This window comes from Prionailurus viverrinus, chromosome A1 (genome assembly GCF_022837055.1).
Source record: "Prionailurus viverrinus isolate Anna chromosome A1, UM_Priviv_1.0, whole genome shotgun sequence".
Lineage (NCBI taxonomy): Eukaryota > Metazoa > Chordata > Mammalia > Carnivora > Felidae > Prionailurus > Prionailurus viverrinus.
Genome location: NC_062561.1, coordinates 20,520,685 through 20,538,588, shown reverse-complemented (window position 1 = coordinate 20,538,588; position 17,904 = coordinate 20,520,685). Strand labels below are relative to the sequence as shown.

General features: G+C 44.9%; 1 protein-coding gene across 1 annotated transcript in view; it reads left to right on the top strand.

The window, feature by feature from the left end:
- The window catches only part of RNASEH2B (ribonuclease H2 subunit B), a 67,430-nt gene extending 65,383 nt beyond the window's left edge, over window positions 1-2,047 (top strand). The window contains exon 10 of the mRNA XM_047853374.1: window positions 1,497-2,047. Within this exon, the coding sequence (XP_047709330.1) occupies window positions 1,497-1,529 (33 nt within the window). The 3' untranslated portion in view covers window positions 1,530-2,047. The remainder of the gene's footprint in view (window positions 1-1,496) is intronic.
- The last annotated feature ends 15,857 nt before the right edge of the window (window positions 2,048-17,904 follow it).

Here is a 17,904-nt window from a genome sequence, read left to right as displayed (position 1 = left end):
CAGAAAGGGAGGGTGTCCCTGTTCCCAGTTGGTCACGGTGGGTGGCACAGACTGAGAGTGGCTGAGCCCACCGCTGCCCTTTTACCCTCCGGCCCAGGCCTCTTTCCTTTCAGCCTACCTCAAAGGTACCTTACTCATGCCGTTATGTGTGTAGCTTTATGGCCGTTTCTCCTTCGCTAGTCTGTTTTAATCGTGAGTTTTATCTTAAGGAAGGGACACTCAGATTTCCTGGGCTTCATCTTCTTGCCGTATGCAAAACGGGTTCTGCAGGTCCGTGCATCCTCAGCAGTGGTGAGCCAGAATTTAAGGAAAGCCTCTACTTAGCTGGTGCCTCTGCACGTCAGATCTTCAATTCAGCCTCAGCATTTTAGCCTTTCCTGTACTTTGGTTAATAAATGTTATTTTGATGGCCTCACGTTAGTCAAGCCCGTGTGAGAGGGAGGAAAAACACCATATGTGATTTATAGAGGAATCGACTTCTTCACACATGTTAGAAGAGGTGTTACCTTACACGTGTGTTTGAATCAGAAGATGTGTAAAGTTAAAGTTAGTCATGGTATTTGCTCCTTGAAAAGAGAAAAAAGCCAAGGGACAAGCGCAGATCCATTTATTCCTTTAAAAACATATACCGAGCACCTGCTACACGCCAAAAGTCCTGGGCGCTGGAAATGCTGTTGTCAACGTGGCCAACAAAAAACACCTGCCTTCAAGAAGTTTCTGGTCTGTGAGCAGAGAGGTGGGCATGTCATGTGGTGCCAGGGCTATGGCAGAAGGGGAAGGGAGGGTGATAGTCCTGGGGAGGCAGGTGCTTAGGGAAGGTCATCCCCCATTATGGCACGGAAATCTGATTTCCATTAACTTAAAAAAAATCTTTGAGAACACAGCTCCAGAATAAATGATGTTTGAACTTGGACACGGAAAACAGCGGATCGTAATTACACGTGTTCAGAGTCAAGTCTTCTTTAGGGATGACAACTTCCGCCAACAAGTCTAGAGATACCTATTTTTTATACACTGGAGTCCACATAAGGCCTCCCACTGTCTCATAAAAGGATCTGCGTTTAACAAAAAAGAAAAGGCAAAGACTAGAAGGATTTAAGAATCCTTCATCGTAGAACCTTGTTTTCATAGGTTTCTTATATTTTTTTTTTTTGCTAAAATGATGGTGTCCATTCCATAAATTCGGGTGAACTGAAGATTTCGTCTTTCACTCCATTTGAACAGTGGAAAGAAAATACGCTTCCTCCCCACCCCTGCTCCTGGAGGAGACTAATACTAGCTCCAGAAGGAGCTTGGGGATGGAGGCTGGCCACGACGGGAGCCCTGGCCCTTACCTGAGGTCTTCCCTCAGAGGCAGAAGTTTAACCACTGCTGTTTCTCAGAACTAGAACAGCCCGCCTCGCTTTTCTGTTCTAGAAGGTGCAGATAGTGCTGGGGGTGTCAGGTGACTGCTTCTCCTCGGCGGAATACAACATATGTTTTCCTTTTCTCTCTAGGTGGCAGCACAAAGACAGAGAAGGGACAAGTGACAGCCGTTCCACTCGAAGCTTGGCTGCTTCTTCTAGGACTTCAGATACTCTCAAAGGGCTAAGACTGTTTCTTCTGCGCCTCCTGGAAATTCTCCAAATGCCAAAAGGTGTATTTTAAAGAACTACCCACTGATGATTCATTTCTTCTTTGACTGCTACCGCCCGTCCATTGGTTAATGGCATGCCACCCTGGAGGCAATTCCGTCCCTGGAACTTGAGAGCAGCCTCTGGGTGTGAATCCGCCTGAGGTCTGAGGAGCTCCAGCCACACCGCCCCTCTGCCCGCAGCCTGTCTTCTCTTCCACAGGCTCGTGCTTCTGATTTCAAAGCAGTGGGAGGAGGAGGCTCTTTGTGAGATTGGGGTCCTTTCGAAAACCTGACCATGCTGGCCTAGAAGTAATGCCTCCCTGGGGTCAGGTGAATGTGTTTTAGGGATGTGTGTGCCGACCATAAGTACTTGATTTCCACACACTAAAAGCTCTGTTGAACCAAGTTTCTACCCCTACTTAAAAAAGAAAGAAGGGGAGGGGAGGGGAGGGAAAGCCTGACTTTTCTTTACTCCTTATTAATTTGTCAGCTCCTTCTAATTCAATGTGGTAGCTGAACATGGGTATCTTACGACCTGCTGGAGTTATAAACATTGACATTTTTAAAAGAAGCCTAGTATGTGTGTTATTACTATTTTTAAAAGTGAGGACCTAAGACATGGGGGAAAGTGGCAAGTACCTGCCAGAAAATTTCATGGGGAAATCGATGCACAGTGAGTATGTTGTAGGGGGCAGTGGAGGGATTTGTGCAAAGACATCCAGGGATTTGAGCAGGCTCGTCCATCGGACACACAAGGGGAGCAGAGTAGAAGCCACTCGGTGATCTTCCTGCATTCAGACAGGACCCCGAACCTCTTCTTAAAATAGCTTTGTTTCTAATTCTCTAACTCCAGCAGGTAAGTAGAGCCTGGTTCTGGAAAGTACTTTGTAATTTTTTTACCCATCTCCTTCCACACAGAGAAATTTGCATTAACCTTGAAGGACTTTTAATATTCCCGTGCTCTGTAGTTGGTACGTGAGCCGTCCTCTTCAGAAACCCAACTCTAGAGAGCCAGCTGTGGAACGAGGGTGTACCTACAGGCTTCCAAGAGGGAGCACTTGGCACAAATCACCTGTTTGGAATCCAGGCCATTTGGGTAAGAACCAAGAGCCTGACACCTAGTTCAACATACGGTTGTAGAGTTAAAACCTGGCCTTTCCCGTCCTCTCCTTGCATAATCTCAAGCACTGTCCTTGGGGTCCAGTATATATTTTGGCCCAGAGCAACTGCCAGCCCTGGAGTTTTACTGCAAAGTGTGCTATGTATCCGGGAGCAACTCGGTTAGCCTCTCAGGACCTCGTACCAGGGCAGGAGAGCCAGCGGATGTGACAGCTGTCCCTTATCTCTTTCTCCTCCAGAAAGACACTGCTGGGAAACCTTGCGTGGGCACCAGGCTCCCACATGGACGAGGCTTCCCCAGCTTGAGAAAGTCTTGTTGGAACAGTTCTGAGTCTTCCACTGGATCCACTTATCAGTTGTGTCCTTGCTCCTCTGCTGTTTTCTTTTCTCCTCTTCTCCTCTCCCTCGCCCTGTCTCTTGCTACACACACACACACACACACACACACACACGTACACATACAAATACACACACAAATATACACACACATATGTACACATACAAATACACACACACACACACACACACTACCTCAAATATAACCCACTCCTTGGTGGCCAAAGTCATGAATACGGGTGACACCTAACTTGTCACCGGAAGCCCCACTCTCTTACCTGTGCCCCGACCTCATATTTCATTGACCTCGGAACTGTGAAGAACTACCATCACTTTAAATTCAACACACCTAAAATTCTAAACATTCGTCACCTTTTTAATCTTTACGCAGCAATTCATGAGACATTCCCAAACAGTTTAAAAGACAAGAGAAGGTGAAAACAATCCCCACCCTCACCACTGCTCAGGCTCCTCTAGGTGACTGTTTCATTGGCCCTGAGCCAGCTCCTTTTCTTAGCTGTTCAATTTCCAATATCGAGTTTCTACCCTTTTCCAGCTGGCAACCCCACACTCACTTTTCATGCAGTCTCTTTCATTGTTTCATCTACGTGGTTTTCATGTCATATACTTATAAATGCCGTATATATTGTATGTGACTATGTTGTCTTACTGGTTCCTTCTTCAGAAATAGTTCACAGGGAAACTAAAACTAAAATAGATCAATGGCACTAAAACCCCAGCACTTTCAAAAAAAAAAAAGCCCATTCCTCCACACGCCCGCTGCCCCCAGGTTTAAGGTTGTTGCCCACCTGGATTGTCGGCAGTCTTGAGGGTAGAGACCATGTGGCCCGTGTCTCTAGTCCCCACAGAGCTGAGCGTGTCTCACGTGTTCCCCGCTCAGTACAGGAGTTGCCGATGCACAAATACAAGGAGATCCTCCTTCCTCGTCAAATTGTCAAGGACTTTTAAAAAACAGTCCCGCGTAGAGCCAGAGAGGGTGCTGGAAGTGAACACTGCTGGGAAGAATATAAAAAAGGACAACTTCGGGAGGCCGAGTGGGAAAATAATATCAAAGGCCTTCAAATGCTGCATTCCCTTTGCCTCAGCTGTGCCCACGGTGAGCCACAGAAGAAATAATCACGAATGTGTACAAAGATTCAGCCACACTGTGTGACCCCCCTCACTGGAGAAAGAGAGAGAGAGAGAGAGAGAGAGAGAGAGAAAAGCATGAGAAAGCCTGCACAGGATTTCTCCCGACCACCTGTGTCTTTGTCCCTTATGATCTGGCTGTATTCCCTCCATATGCCGCTGTAATGAATCTTAGCTGGGAATACGGCTATTTGCCAACTCCCATGAGTCCTTATAGCAGATCTTCAAACACGGCAGTGGTCTTGAGGACTCTCCCAGCACCATTGTGTCCCCAGAAACTTGCACAGTATTTGACATTTATTAAGTGCTTTATTATCTATTTTTTAAATGAAAGTGAACATGACTTCAGAGGGCTGGGGCTTAATCTATCCTGTGGAAATTCTCAAAAGAACTAAGAAATATTATAATTTATTAACTATATCCCCATGACCCAAATAAAGAATGCACAAACCTCCCAAAAAAGCGGAATAAGAAATGATTCCGGAAATTTAATACAGTCAAAGCCAGTCAGAATTTTTTCTCAAGACAATGAATTTTCTGTGTCTAAAGTCGGGGGAGGCACGGGGAGCAATGGGCTAGAACCTTCGCTCTGGCCCAGATGCATCTTCCCTGGCTTTCCTGTCTCCCTGCTGCCCCACCACCCATTGGCTATCACATAGAGTGACAGCATGGGGAGCAGTGAGTGAGTCCCAACTTCGACTGCGCATTGGGAATCATCTGGAAGTTTTAAAACACAATGACGCTGGGGCCTCTGCTCTAGGAATTCTGATAGAATTGGTCTGAAGTGTAGTCTGGGCACCAGGATTTCAACGTGCAGCCCTCCCTGACACCCGCACTGCCCTTCTCCCCCCGCCCCTCAGGCCATGTTTTTTTGACAATCATATTTCACAAGGCCCAGGCTTCCCGTCAAGGCCAATTTATCCTTATTTTTGAAAGACTTCTTAAAACTTCTGTCTTCTGGAGTCTTCGCTCACAACCAATAGGCAGGCACACTGATAAGAGGAAGAAATAACACCTTGTAATCTCGGCAGGGCAAGAAGAGGGGAACAGTTAGGACATGCAGTTAGAAGAACTCAAAACCATAAAAATCAGGATGATTTCAGAGTGGGTCACTCCCAGGAACATCCCTGTAGGGCTGAACATCCTTCGTGAGAACGTTGTGTTCAACAGTGAGCGGTCTACACCACCACTTGGTGCCATGCCCATCATACTACCTCACTTTACGTATAAGCTGAGGCCAATTAATTTTAATATTGGTTGCGAGTATTTGGCAAGAGCTCAATATCAGTGATAAGGATGCGTATGTTACATACTGTCTTGGGGAAGCTCTCTCCTCCAGTAAATGTAAACCCATGCATTTGCTATTTTTAAACTTTTCTCGAGGGAAGACCGCAGACCATGAGGCGCAGCAGCCGTTAATTGGCAAAGCTGTGAGCTCTCCTTGCAGGACCCAGCATGGCTGCTCAGGGAATCCGGGAGCGACGTGTAGTAAATTGGGTGAGGTCAGGTTATCCAGGTCTTGAAAGCCAGGCAGAGGAGTTTGGCTTGGAAGTGGATGGAAACGTAGGTTCTCAAACAGAATAGAAGAGCCACAAAAAGAGATACGGATTGTGGGATACAGGCTGGAAGGTTCCATGGCGAAGGTGCACCTGAGCTGGGATGATTGGGATCTAGGCAGGTGCGGCCTGAGGCGAGGCCCCAGGGAGAGTGAACTGTCCGTGCGCGCGCAGACTGCGTGCGCCCCAGCCCTTCCTCAGGATGAGAGGCAGATGAGAACTCAGGAGGAAACAGTCTCAGCACCTAAGGGCTTGGAGAACCTCTTTGGGATCTGATGTCACTTTTCTCTGCCTGGTGCCATGGCCTAAAGGTGGCAGCGATAATTCCAAGTTGAGTGGTGGTTCGAACCCGTGCTCCAAGGAGACACCACAAAGGCTAACAGGTCTGTGAGGAGCGCCTGTCCAGGGGCCCTGGAGTCGGGCAGGCCCAGGCAGGGCCCCAGGAGACCCCATCTACCCAGGTGCGGAGGAGGAGTCAGCTTTCAAAGCCCCTCAAGTCAGCTCTCCGTTGTTAAGCCCAGAGGTAAGTAATCCCTAAATGGGCACTAATCATTTTACTGCTCATTTATCTTCCCAGGCGATGTTTTTCAACACAAGTGTTTATATTTCCAAAGAATAAAGACTTGTAAAAAAGGGTAGCGGAGGTTATGGCCGCAGGAAACTGGCTCCCAGTTTCCTCTGCTGACAGGTTTATAAGGCCAAGGAAGTTCATAAGGTAAAAATAATTTCTAAGCAAATGTATTTTGAGGAAATGAATTTTTCGCCTTTTTATTCTTTTAATAAACATGAAGGTTATTTGCATTGATTTCATTAGTGAACAATCAAAAACGGTCGAAATGAGGTATGGAATAGTTTTTAAATGTGAACCAAAGTACCGATGGGTTTTTTGTTTGCTTTGTCTTGTTTTAAGAGATGAGCTCCGTGAAAGGTGCCTTGGGTCTTCTAATAGATGTAGTTTGTCTAGTTTAAAAATGGCTGATTTGGCTTAAAATTAATTAAAGTTTTAGTAAATGAATACCGTGTTGTTTAGAATATAGTTTCCAGAGCATTAGCCTGAACAGGCATAATGTAGTTACCTTAATACAGCCTAGATGTGGCCATTGGGGGATTAATAGCAGAGTGGGTCCAATTAGCTTGGTTGCATCCATGATTGTATCAATATGATGTGTATTAAAACAATTACCATGGAGATGGGACGGAAGGCAGGGAAGCAGAAGGCCTTAGTGACTGGGAATGTTACCACGGCCCATGCATTTCAGGCAGGACAGGCCTGCACACCAAAGAGAATTGCTCTAGAAAGAGCACTGAGCTCCAAAACCGAGGCCAGGATTTCTGTCTTGGTTCTGTCATCTTGAATAAGTTATCCAACTTCTTAGAACCTCATTTTCCATGACTCTAAAATGGAGCCGATAATAATACCTGCCCCCGTGAACATTAATGTATGTTAAGTTCCTAGCACAGAGCCAGGCAGATGGTAACTTCACTGTACAACTTACTTCTCCTCTAATTCAGGGCCCCAAACCTCCCCCCCATCCAAGTTTCCTCATGCCCAAGTTTCACCGCTAGTCATTAATTTCTTGGAGTTAAGCCTGGGGTTGTCCACTCTGTCTTAAGGCTTTAGAGATCCTTTCCCTTTATTGGAGAAATGAGGTCCAGAGAGATAACTTGCCCAAATGATAAGCTAAGGAAATGTCCTGAATACTTTAAACCCATCTTGAGACTTCAGAACATCACACGCTCTGGAAAGTGAATCCCGTATTGTTTTTCCTTAAAAGATTTTCGAAATTAGCTGCTTGAATCCTTTAGACTGTTGGCATTGAATCTGAAATATGAATGTCCATGAACTTTTCTTATAGGAGTGTAAAGATGGAAGGTCTATCTGTCTCTCTCCCTTCTCTGAAGTTGTGGAACGCAAAAGTAAAATAAGAAATGAAAATAAAATACCCATTTTCAGCAAAAGGAGGAGGGAGTTAAGACTAAGAACAGCAAAATAGAGGGAACACCTGCAAATGCTGGAGAGCAGGGAAGGGGAGAGAGGAGCACGTGGCTTCAAATACCAGGACGAATCAGTAAAATACGTTTGTTAAAAGGGCACAATGAGGTGAGGAACAGAATCTGAGGCTCGTGTTTTCCTACAGAGGGAACAATGTACAAATAAGGGTGGCAAGAACTTTCTGGACCCAATTTGGTTGTGATAAGTAGAAATGATGGGGTTAACACACACACACACGCGCACACACACACACACACACACACACACACACACTTGCAGGGAAAGCCCTATCTGCCAGCAGCAGGGAAGAGAGGAGTTTTTTGAAAACCCTACTGCTGCCTGTCTTTATTGGCTGGGGAGACTAGACCTAAAACTCATGCACAGGGGCACTTGGGTGGCTCCGTCGGGTAAGTGTCCGACTTCGGCTCAGGTCATGATCTCACAGTTCATAGGTTCGAGCCCCGTGTCGGGCTCTGTGCTGACAGCTCAGAGCCTGGAACCTGTTTCCAATGCTGTGTCTCCCTCTCTCTGCCCCTCCCCTTTTCACGCTCTGTCTCTGTCTCAAGAATAAATAAACATTAAAAAAAATTTTTTTTAACTCATGCACAAACTCTTGATTCATAAAAAAAAATTCCTACTAGGCTTGGATGGGACCCTGCAAATATTTGGTGCAAGAAAAACTCACTGGCTCCAAAAGCGAGACATCAAAAAGAACCCACCCAAATTATTCCAGAGATGCAAGACATAAAACAAGATCAGGAAAAGCAAATGGCAGATAAAATGTTGCCAAAGAGCAGATGAAAATAGTATAAAGTATTGTACTACAGATGTGAAATATTTAGTGATGAAGTCACCTCTACAAAGTTGGGGCACAACGCAGAAGCTCAGCCCTCCGTTAGCAGGGACGGCAAGACAAGAGACCGAGAGTGAGCTGGCGACATCCAGGGTAGAAATGGAAGAAAAAATGAACCATCAAAGAAAGGGATGAATTGGGAGAGAAAATGGATAATAATAAAACATAGCAAGGAGCTTAGAGGGTCAAAATGAGAAAAGCAAACAAAATGAAATGGATATGGGTATAGAAAAGATGTATTAAGAAGAACACAAAAGTGAGCATAATATTTAATTTAAAAACCTGATAATAACTGTAATTTTTTTAATGAAATAATTTTAAAATACCGATGCAAAAATACAAAGCAAAGTTCTACCGAGTAGACTCAAACAACTCCTTAAGAGAATAGTATAGCATGAAAAAGTGGCATTTATTCCATGCAAAGATGGTTCAATTTCAGGAAGTCTACTTATATGAATTCACCATATAAGTGATCAAAGAAAAGAACTATGTATCTATCTCTTTAGGTGCTTTGAAGATATGTAGTAAAATTAAATTTCCATTCTTGATCTAAAAAATTCAGTGAAATAAGAATAGATGTACACCTGCTAGGATAAGCCAACTTGAAAGTCAACATATGTTTAAAGGAGAAATACCAGAGCTCAGTCAGTTGAGCATTTCTTGATTTCAGCCCAGGTTATGATCCCAGGGTCCTAGGATTGAGCCCCACTTTGGGGTCCATACTGAACATAGAGCCTGCTTGGGATTCTCTCTCTCTCTCTCTCTCTCTCTCTCTCTCTCTCTCTTTCCCCCTCTGCCCCCTTCACACTCACGCTTTCTCTCTCTCTCTAAAAAATAAATAAAGTGGAAATACCAATATCATCCCTACTAATGTCAAGAATAAGCTAAAAATGTTACAAACAGGAAAGAGAAATTAGACACAGAAAAATTGAAAAGATATAAAATTATCATTATTTGCAAATTATATATTTGTATTTTTGGATGTCCCAAGAGGGTTATCTGAAAAAGATTCTGAAAATAAAACTTGAGTAAGGTGGCTTAATATAAAATCAATATATAACTTTCAAAAGCTTTCCTTCATTTATGCAGCCGATTAGGAGACATAATGGAAGGCCTTTTTACACTTAGCATAACAACAAAAAAGCTAAAATAACCAAGAATAAGCCTAAGAAATGTTCCACATCTTTATGAAACAAAAACTTTAAACTGCTCCTGAAAGACACAAAAGCAGTTTTAAACAAATGCAGGCATACCATATGCTTGGATAAAAGGAGTGACTATCTTCAAGATGGCAAATCTCCCTAAATGAAATCTCCCTGTGTTGTAATTCCAACCCATATTCTGCCAGATTATGTGTGTAACTCAACAAGTTGACTCGAAAGCTCACGTAAGAAAATAAGTTAAGAAGAACATTCAGGAGAATCCTTTGAAATAAGAATAACAAGACACGGGGCGCCTGGGTGGCTCAGTCGGTTGAACGTCTGTCTGACTTTGGCTCAGGTCACGATCTTCTGAGATCTCATGGGTTCGAGCCCTGTGTCGGGCTCTGTGCCGACAGCTCAGAGCCTGGAGCCTGCTTCGGATTCTGTGTCTCCCTCTCTCTCTGCCCCTCTCCTGTTTGCATTCTGTCTCTCTCAAAAATAATAAACATTAAAAAAAATTTTTTTAATAAAAAAAGAACAAGACGTACACTAGCCATCTCACGTATTAAACTATAGTTCTATGTTACAAAAATTAAGAGTGCAGTAGGAAATGAGTAGATGATAAAGAATCAGAATAAACATACTACGGGTAGACCTAAATGCATACTAAAACTTAGTATATGATAAAGGTAAAATTTCAAATCAGCAAAAATATGGATCTATTTCATACATGATTTTAAGACAAGTAGCAATTTAGAAAAAACAAAGTTAGATGTGTGCATCAGGATGAATTCTAAATGGATCAAAGATTAAATGATAAAAGATACAAGAAATGAAAGAAATATGGGAGACTTAAAAATAGAATTCTTCCTGGCAAAAACCAATATAAGCAAAGTCCAAATACAAAATAAATGGGAAAAACTATTTGTATCTCATTTCACAAAGACCCAAGTTTCTAGAAACTGAGAAGTAAAAGAACAAGCCAATAGAAAAATGCACAAGGAATTGGCACTTTAAATGAATGGAAATTCACCAAATTGCAAATGCATCTGTCCTTTGACTCACTATCCGGTTCTGAGAATTTATAAACCTGCAACTGTGCAAAACAGTATATAGGTAAGATTATTCATGACCTCATAGGCTGACACAACAGAAGATTGGAAACAACCCTAATGTGTGTTTATAAGGGGCTAACTAAATAAATTATGCATAGCTGCACAATGTGTTCCGGTTATCAGTTGCTATAGCCAAATGACCCCAAAATACAATAGTTAGAACAAAAACACATTATCACCTCTCAGTGTTCTGTGGGTTGACCGGACTCAGCTGGGCGGGTCTCACTTCGGAATTCTCGTGGGGCTGCAGTCAGATGTTGGCTGGGCTGAAATCATCTGAAGCCTCCACGGTCTTCATTGCCATGTCTGGTGCACAGGCCAGCATGGCTAAAATAGCTGGGACTGGCTGAGATCTCTCTGCACACGGTCTCTCCGCATGGCTGGCTTGGCTGCCACACAGCACGATGGCCGCAGGGTAGTCAGATTTCTCCCCAAGCGTCTTTCCCCCCCAGGGGAGTGTCCCAAGAGGCAGGAGGGGGAAGCAGCCAACCTCTTCGCTCCTGACCTACATGCACGGCCTCACTCGCACTGTGTTCTGTTAACTGAGCAAATCACTACGACCGGCACGTCTTCGAGGGGAAGGAAGTAGAATCTACCTCTCGGTGGGAAGAGGAGCGAAGAATGTGGGGCTGTCTTCAGTGTGTCACCTCATGAAAACCTACACAGTTGCAAGAAGAAGAATGAGGATGTTCTCTAGATGCCGACATGAAAAAATGTCAGGTTCTAGTGTTAAGTGAAAAAAGTAAGTGTAGAACATGTAGATAATATCTCTTGGGGAAGGTAGGTAGGTGTGGGGAATGAAAACACCTATGTGTGTGTGCTTCTAGTTTCATACAGAAAATATTAGCAAGAAGTTAATTTCAAATGCTGATCTATAATGACAGCAGTGGGTGGATAGGTTCAGAGATGGGAAAAAGACATCCTCACGTATGCCACGTTATGGTATTATTATTATTATTTTATGGTATTACTTATCTTGACTTTTGAAATAAATTGGAAAAAAATACTTAAAGAAATCTGAAGATGCTCCACCTTGCTCCTTTCCTCAGGGTGCCAGAGCTATCTGGGGACCCGTGGAATGGACTCTGCTTTGACAATCCCATTGGTTTCCAAGAAATCTTCATCTCACCATTGCAATAATAAAGACCAACCCAGAAAATAGTCCATTTGGCCACATGTTTAGTTATGGCTAATGGCCCCTACTAGTAATATTGTCCCCAAATTCACTGCCATATTTGTGCTGGCCCGGGGGTATGGAGAGGGGAGTTATTTTTTCTTCCCTGTCAATCCCAACCTGCCATTTAAAATGCAATGTTAGAGGTGCCTAGGTGGCTCATTTGGGTAAGCGTCTGACTCTTGATTTGGGCTCAGATCCTGATCTCACGGTTGGTGAGATCAAACCCTGCGTAGGCCCCCGTGCTGACAACACAGAGCCTGCTTGGGATTCTCTCTCTCCCTCTCTTTCTGTCCCTTCCCCACTTGTGCACTCTCTCTCTCTCTCTCTCTCTCTCTCTCTCAAAATAAATAAATCAACTTTAAAAATAAATCCATCCATCCATACATAACATGCAATTTTCAGATGTAGGAATCGTCAAAAAGAAGTTCACCAGTGGCATGTTGGTTCATGAGAGCAAATTGTTAAACATTCAGGAGTTCGCAAGCCGTTTGCGAAACCACTGGTAGCTTAAAACCAACCACGGTGACTACTTCCAGCACATATAAACAAATCAGCTAGGGTCAGGCTGCAGTGGGCGTATGAATGAAAAGCACAGGGGAGTGTGGAAGAACAGGAGCCGGAGGAATGCTCACTTACACCAGGGATCAGGCAATGTGGCAAATGGAAATTATATTTGGCTTCATCGGTGAGACTTGGGGTTTCTGCTTTTTCTATTTCTGTAAGAAACCGTACAGACATGGGCCGTTAAAGGATTTTTCTTAAATGGTTAACGTTTATTGCACAGTTCCGTGCCCGAGACGCTATGTGTTTTGCAAGAATTATCCCACTAGCCATCCTAACAACTTTCTGAAACAGGGACTATGATGGTTGCCATTCTACAGATGACATGGAGAGCCCAAAGGTGGAAAGTGATTTGCATGAGCCAATGAGCCACAAAACCAGACTCCAAACCTGGGTGGCTTGGCTCCAGTGCCCATTCATTTAATCAACATGCTATAAGCCCTTTACATTATTCCTTGGAAAACTCAGAAACTCATGATGAAGAAAAAGAAAGTCGGCCATAATTCTAGCTTCTAAAGGTGACTGCTATTAACATGTTGATCTAAATCACTGGCTTTCAACTGTTCCTTCAATTCCGATCCATCTGAGAACTGTGACTCACTTCTGTGAGTGACTGTGGCTCCCTTTGAAAAGATTTTCTCAAGGGTGTGAAGGGTGTAATCTGAAAAATCCCACATGTGTTTTTTTATATGGTCTGCTTGCTGTCTCATTTTATTTCTTCTTCCAATAAACGGCACGGTTTTTCAAAGTTCACATTGTCCATAATCACGTATAAAGAAAGTTGATATGTTTTTACTAGAATGATTAATGGAAAGCTTTCCTGCACTGTTGCATTCCCACTGTACCCTCATTATACAGCAATCTGCTTTACTTTTCTTAAGATGCTAAGTACTGTGGTGATATGCACACAGTCACATACAGAGTTACGATACCTAGATGACCTGAGAGCCAGGTTCATATTCAAACACACACACACACACACACACACACACACACACACACACAATTTTTTGGAAGAGATGGGTCAAAATCAATTTTGATTTTGCCAATCATACTCACTTTGAAAAAACTCACAATCACAAGGTGACCATAATATTTACAAACAAATGTGTTAGAGATCAGAAAAAAGCAAAACCAAAACGTAAAACAACTTTTTTAGTCAGAGGTGGTTTTTTAAAGAAAAACTTTCAAAATGGTAAATGGTTGAACCTGAAAAATTTTTAGAGATTTCTCTGTGAACTGATTTATTTTTTGTCAAATGTTTAATTAAAAATACTTTTGATATGGGGATGCCTGGGTGGCTCAGTCGATTCAGCGTCCAACTTTGCCTCAGATTATGATCTCATGGCTTGTGAGTTCGAGCCTCGCATTGGGCTCTGTGCTAACAGCTTAGAGCCTGGAGCCTGCTTTGGATTCTGTGTCTCCCTCTCTCTCTACCCCTCCCCTGTTCAAGCTTTCTCTCTCTCTCTCTCAAAAATACATAAACATTAAAAAATACTTTTGATAGGTAAAGAACATATAATGAAGATGTTAAAGTTCTTTGTGGAAAGATATTATAGGCTAACTAATCATGGACACTAGCCAGTGTCCAGCTGGTTAGCTATGGCATATATTTTGAGGCTCTTAACCTCTGTTTTAGCTCTTTTTGATTTAAAGAAAATTAATGTTTATTTATTTATTTTGTGGGGGGTGGGCAGAGGGAGAGGGAGAGAGAGAATCCCAAGCAAGCTCTGTGCTACCAGTGCAGAGCCTGACATGGAGCTCGATCTCATGAACCATGAGATCATGACCTGAGCCAATATTAAGAGTCAGATGCTTACCCAACAGCTACCCCAGTGCCCCAGCTTTTCTTGGTTTTTAATTAAAAAATTTTTAATGTTTATTTATTTTCGAGAGACAGAGACAGAGAGACAGAGCGAGAGCCCAGGGGGGGCTGAGAGAGAGAGACACAGCATCTGAAGTAGGCTCCAGGCTCCAAGCTGTCAGCACAGAGCCCAGTGTGGGGCTCAAACCCACGAGCCGTGAGATCCTGACCTGAGCCAAAGTCGGACACTTAACCGACTGAGCCACCCAGGTGCCCCGATTTTTTAGATTTTTTAGTTCCTGATTTTTAATTAGTATTCCCATTTTCTTTGCTCCTATTTTTCCTCCCTTCGGTCCTTAGTGCTTGGTCTCTATGACACAAGTCCTTGCTGGGCTCATGGGTTCCTCAGGACGGCGGGCCCCACCCAAGGGATGAGGTTCCTGCTGCTTTGCTGAGCTCCTGAGTGGCCCATTCGCGAGTGATTTGTAACTTCGGTCTCTTGTGCTTGTCACTGGTGTTTTCAATCCTTTTTAATTGAGGTCTTTATGTAAGAGAATACTTTAATGATATTTTTTCACTTCTGCAATGCAAGCTTACCATTCTAATGTAATATCTTCAAACAAATGTGTTCAGCAGAAATGAAAAAAGTAAGACTAATTTTCCATAAGCAGAAATGTAATTTATTTCCTAGCCTACGACAAAGCTAACAGTGCAAAGAGTTGTCAGTCTCCTTAAATGTTCTTCCACCCTTGGACAGGGTAGAACAAGTCACGATCAGAGGGCGACGTGCGTGTGACTGGTGTTTACTGATCACTAGCAAATTAGTAAACCTTTTGCCTCCCTCCGCCTCTGGTTTTGTTGGATTAATGTTTTCTCCCTGTCACGGTGCTTCAGGCACTTTCAAAGTGGCGTTTCCTGATCTGAGAATGCGTCAGCGATTCCTATGTAAAGCTGTTTTATTTCTTTCATCATATGCTTAGTTTAAAAATACGGTTTCTGGAAGATAAAACGTCTTCCCTTTTTTCTCAGTGTTATTTGGCATCCGCTTTCATGTTAATTTCCTGTTAATCCAAGGCAGCCGAGTAACGGGGGATCTTCAGGGACTGCTCAAGTCCAAAGCGATGGGCCAAAGCCTGCTCCGAGTTGTTTCCTCCCCGACAGGAGAGAGCAATGAGCAGGATTTGGGGACACTTTACTTCTTGGTAGTATAAATGAATTTGAACTCAGTTTTACACACATCGAGCGATGAATCTTACGGCATGCTTCAGGCTCCAACTAGCCATTCGTTTAAACTGCTGGATATTCTATGGGGAAAAAATTCGGTCTTAACTTTCATGTAGGTCTCTCCTATTTAGTTAACTCCAACTATATGTGTCTGACCTCGGGGGCTTTGTCGAGGGAGCAGGCGCGAGCACACACCTTTCCTCCTACCGTCTGTGGAAGCATCAGAGAGGCTGCGAGGGGCCTGAGCCAAGACCAGAGTTGGGGTGGGAGTCGGGGGCTAGAGCCGAAGCCCCGTTCTCACACTCAGCTCTATGCCTCTTTCCCCAGCTGTAACGTCGGATGGTAACAGTGCTCACCTCGCACTCACAGGACCGGGCCACCCGGCTGGGGCTTGGAGCCTAACACGGACGCAACCCCGGGTGGCCGCGAGAGCATTGCCACCACGGTTCCCAGCCAGCATGAGCACTCCATGTCTAACGCTGCATGTCGACAGGAAGCTGCTGGTCACGTAGACCTCAGGCTACAACCAGCCCCACTTGTCTTTAAGCCGACTGGAGCCCCCCCGCGAGAGGGAGGCAAAACAAGGGGAAACACTCTGAAGCCGTGCATTGGGAAACTGAAAAACATGCAGAGAAGGGCGTCCGCCCGTGTTTGAATGCACATTGTGGTCGGTTTTCTAATGCTGCCTTCACAGGGATGAGTTAAGCAGTTCGTTGACATATCATTATCACATTTTGAAGTTAAACAGCCACAGGAGCTATGAACTTGCATCACACGGCTCATTATTCCTCGATTTTTCTGCACTCCTGCAACATATTCTATTTATTTCACCATCTCCTGGGAGCGCTGGTCGCCTTTGTCCCCGTGACACAGCCAGTGGTGTAAAACTTCTGCATCTGTCAGATGTCTCCATGTGGAGCATAATTGCCTGATTTCCATTTGAAAGTACGGCCCTGACGTTACAAGTACATAGACCCACCAGTGATAACAATGATGCCCTGACACCTACAAGGGGGCGGGGAGTGCATAATGCTGTAACAAACGTGCGCACCAAACGCGGGCTCGCCTTCGGAGGGACCAGGTCTCAGTTTACAGCTGCAGATGAAGTGTTCCTCGGGAACAAAAAAATGAAAAAATAATAATAACAAAATAAAAAAAAAAAAGACTAAAGAAAAAGAAACCAACGGATTAGCATCAGCGTGGGTCTGGTGCAGCCAGATGGCTCTCTGTGGAAATCGAGCTTTCCCGCTTTCTTCCAGTAACCCCGACTAGCAGACAGCAAGCCTGCTAAGAGGGGAGAGAAATGATCTCATTCCTCAGCCAGGCGCGTGATTCGCCTTCTTTCTCGGGCTGAGGGAAAGCTGGAAAAGAAGACAGGGTGAGAAAGAAAAGGTGGGGGAGTTCAGGCTGTTGTAACGAATGAGCACTGGTACCTAGAGGAGGGGTGAGACCCCAGCCCCTGCCAGGCCCGGCGTTCGAAAACCAGGCTCAGATGGCCCTGGAGAAAGCCAGGTGAACGGGCAGAAGGGTGGCAGGAGGGGCATCCCGGCATATTGTCGTCCCCTCCACCCGCGCCCATGAACCCCACCTCCAGAGGCTGGTGTGTAAGGGTTGGGAGGTCGGGCTGGCTGTAGAAGCCACAGGATTAAGCTCTGGGCTCCCGTGGGGAAGGACGGTAGATGGTGTTTTCAAGTTCTTGCTAATGAAAACGTCCACCTCTCTCCATGGGCTGGAGGCCAGCAAGTCCGTAATAGCCCTTGGCTAGCTAGACCGGGTCAGAAGCCATCTGCTTGGATCTAAATCGGCCGTGCCCAGGACTGTGGCCTGCGGTGCAGGGAGCCGAGGGGCTGGCGCCAGACAGGGTGACAGGATGAAATGAACCTAACAGGTGGTAGGTGTGGGAGGGTCCCTCTCCCCCCAAGGTCCTAAGGCCTGGAGGGGGCTCCGTGTGGACTCGTTGCGCCTTCCCTGCTGAGCAAAGCATTCGCGGCTCATAAACAAAAGTCTGTTTCTGGAGTGACAGCCAGATGTTCAGCGGATGGGCATCAGGCAGACCACCAGATGTTGTCGGGAGAGCATAGCACTTGCAGAGGTGTGCAGAGGTACAGGCGTCCCCCAAGCCGACCTGCCCTCTTAGTGGACGGGCACACGCCCCAGCTTGGCAAGGGGGCCCCTGAGGGCTCCAGCGTCGAGGAGGGCATCCAAGAAAGAACGCTCCCTTGAGAGTGCCAGGGGCTCACAGAGCATGTCGGCAGCCCGG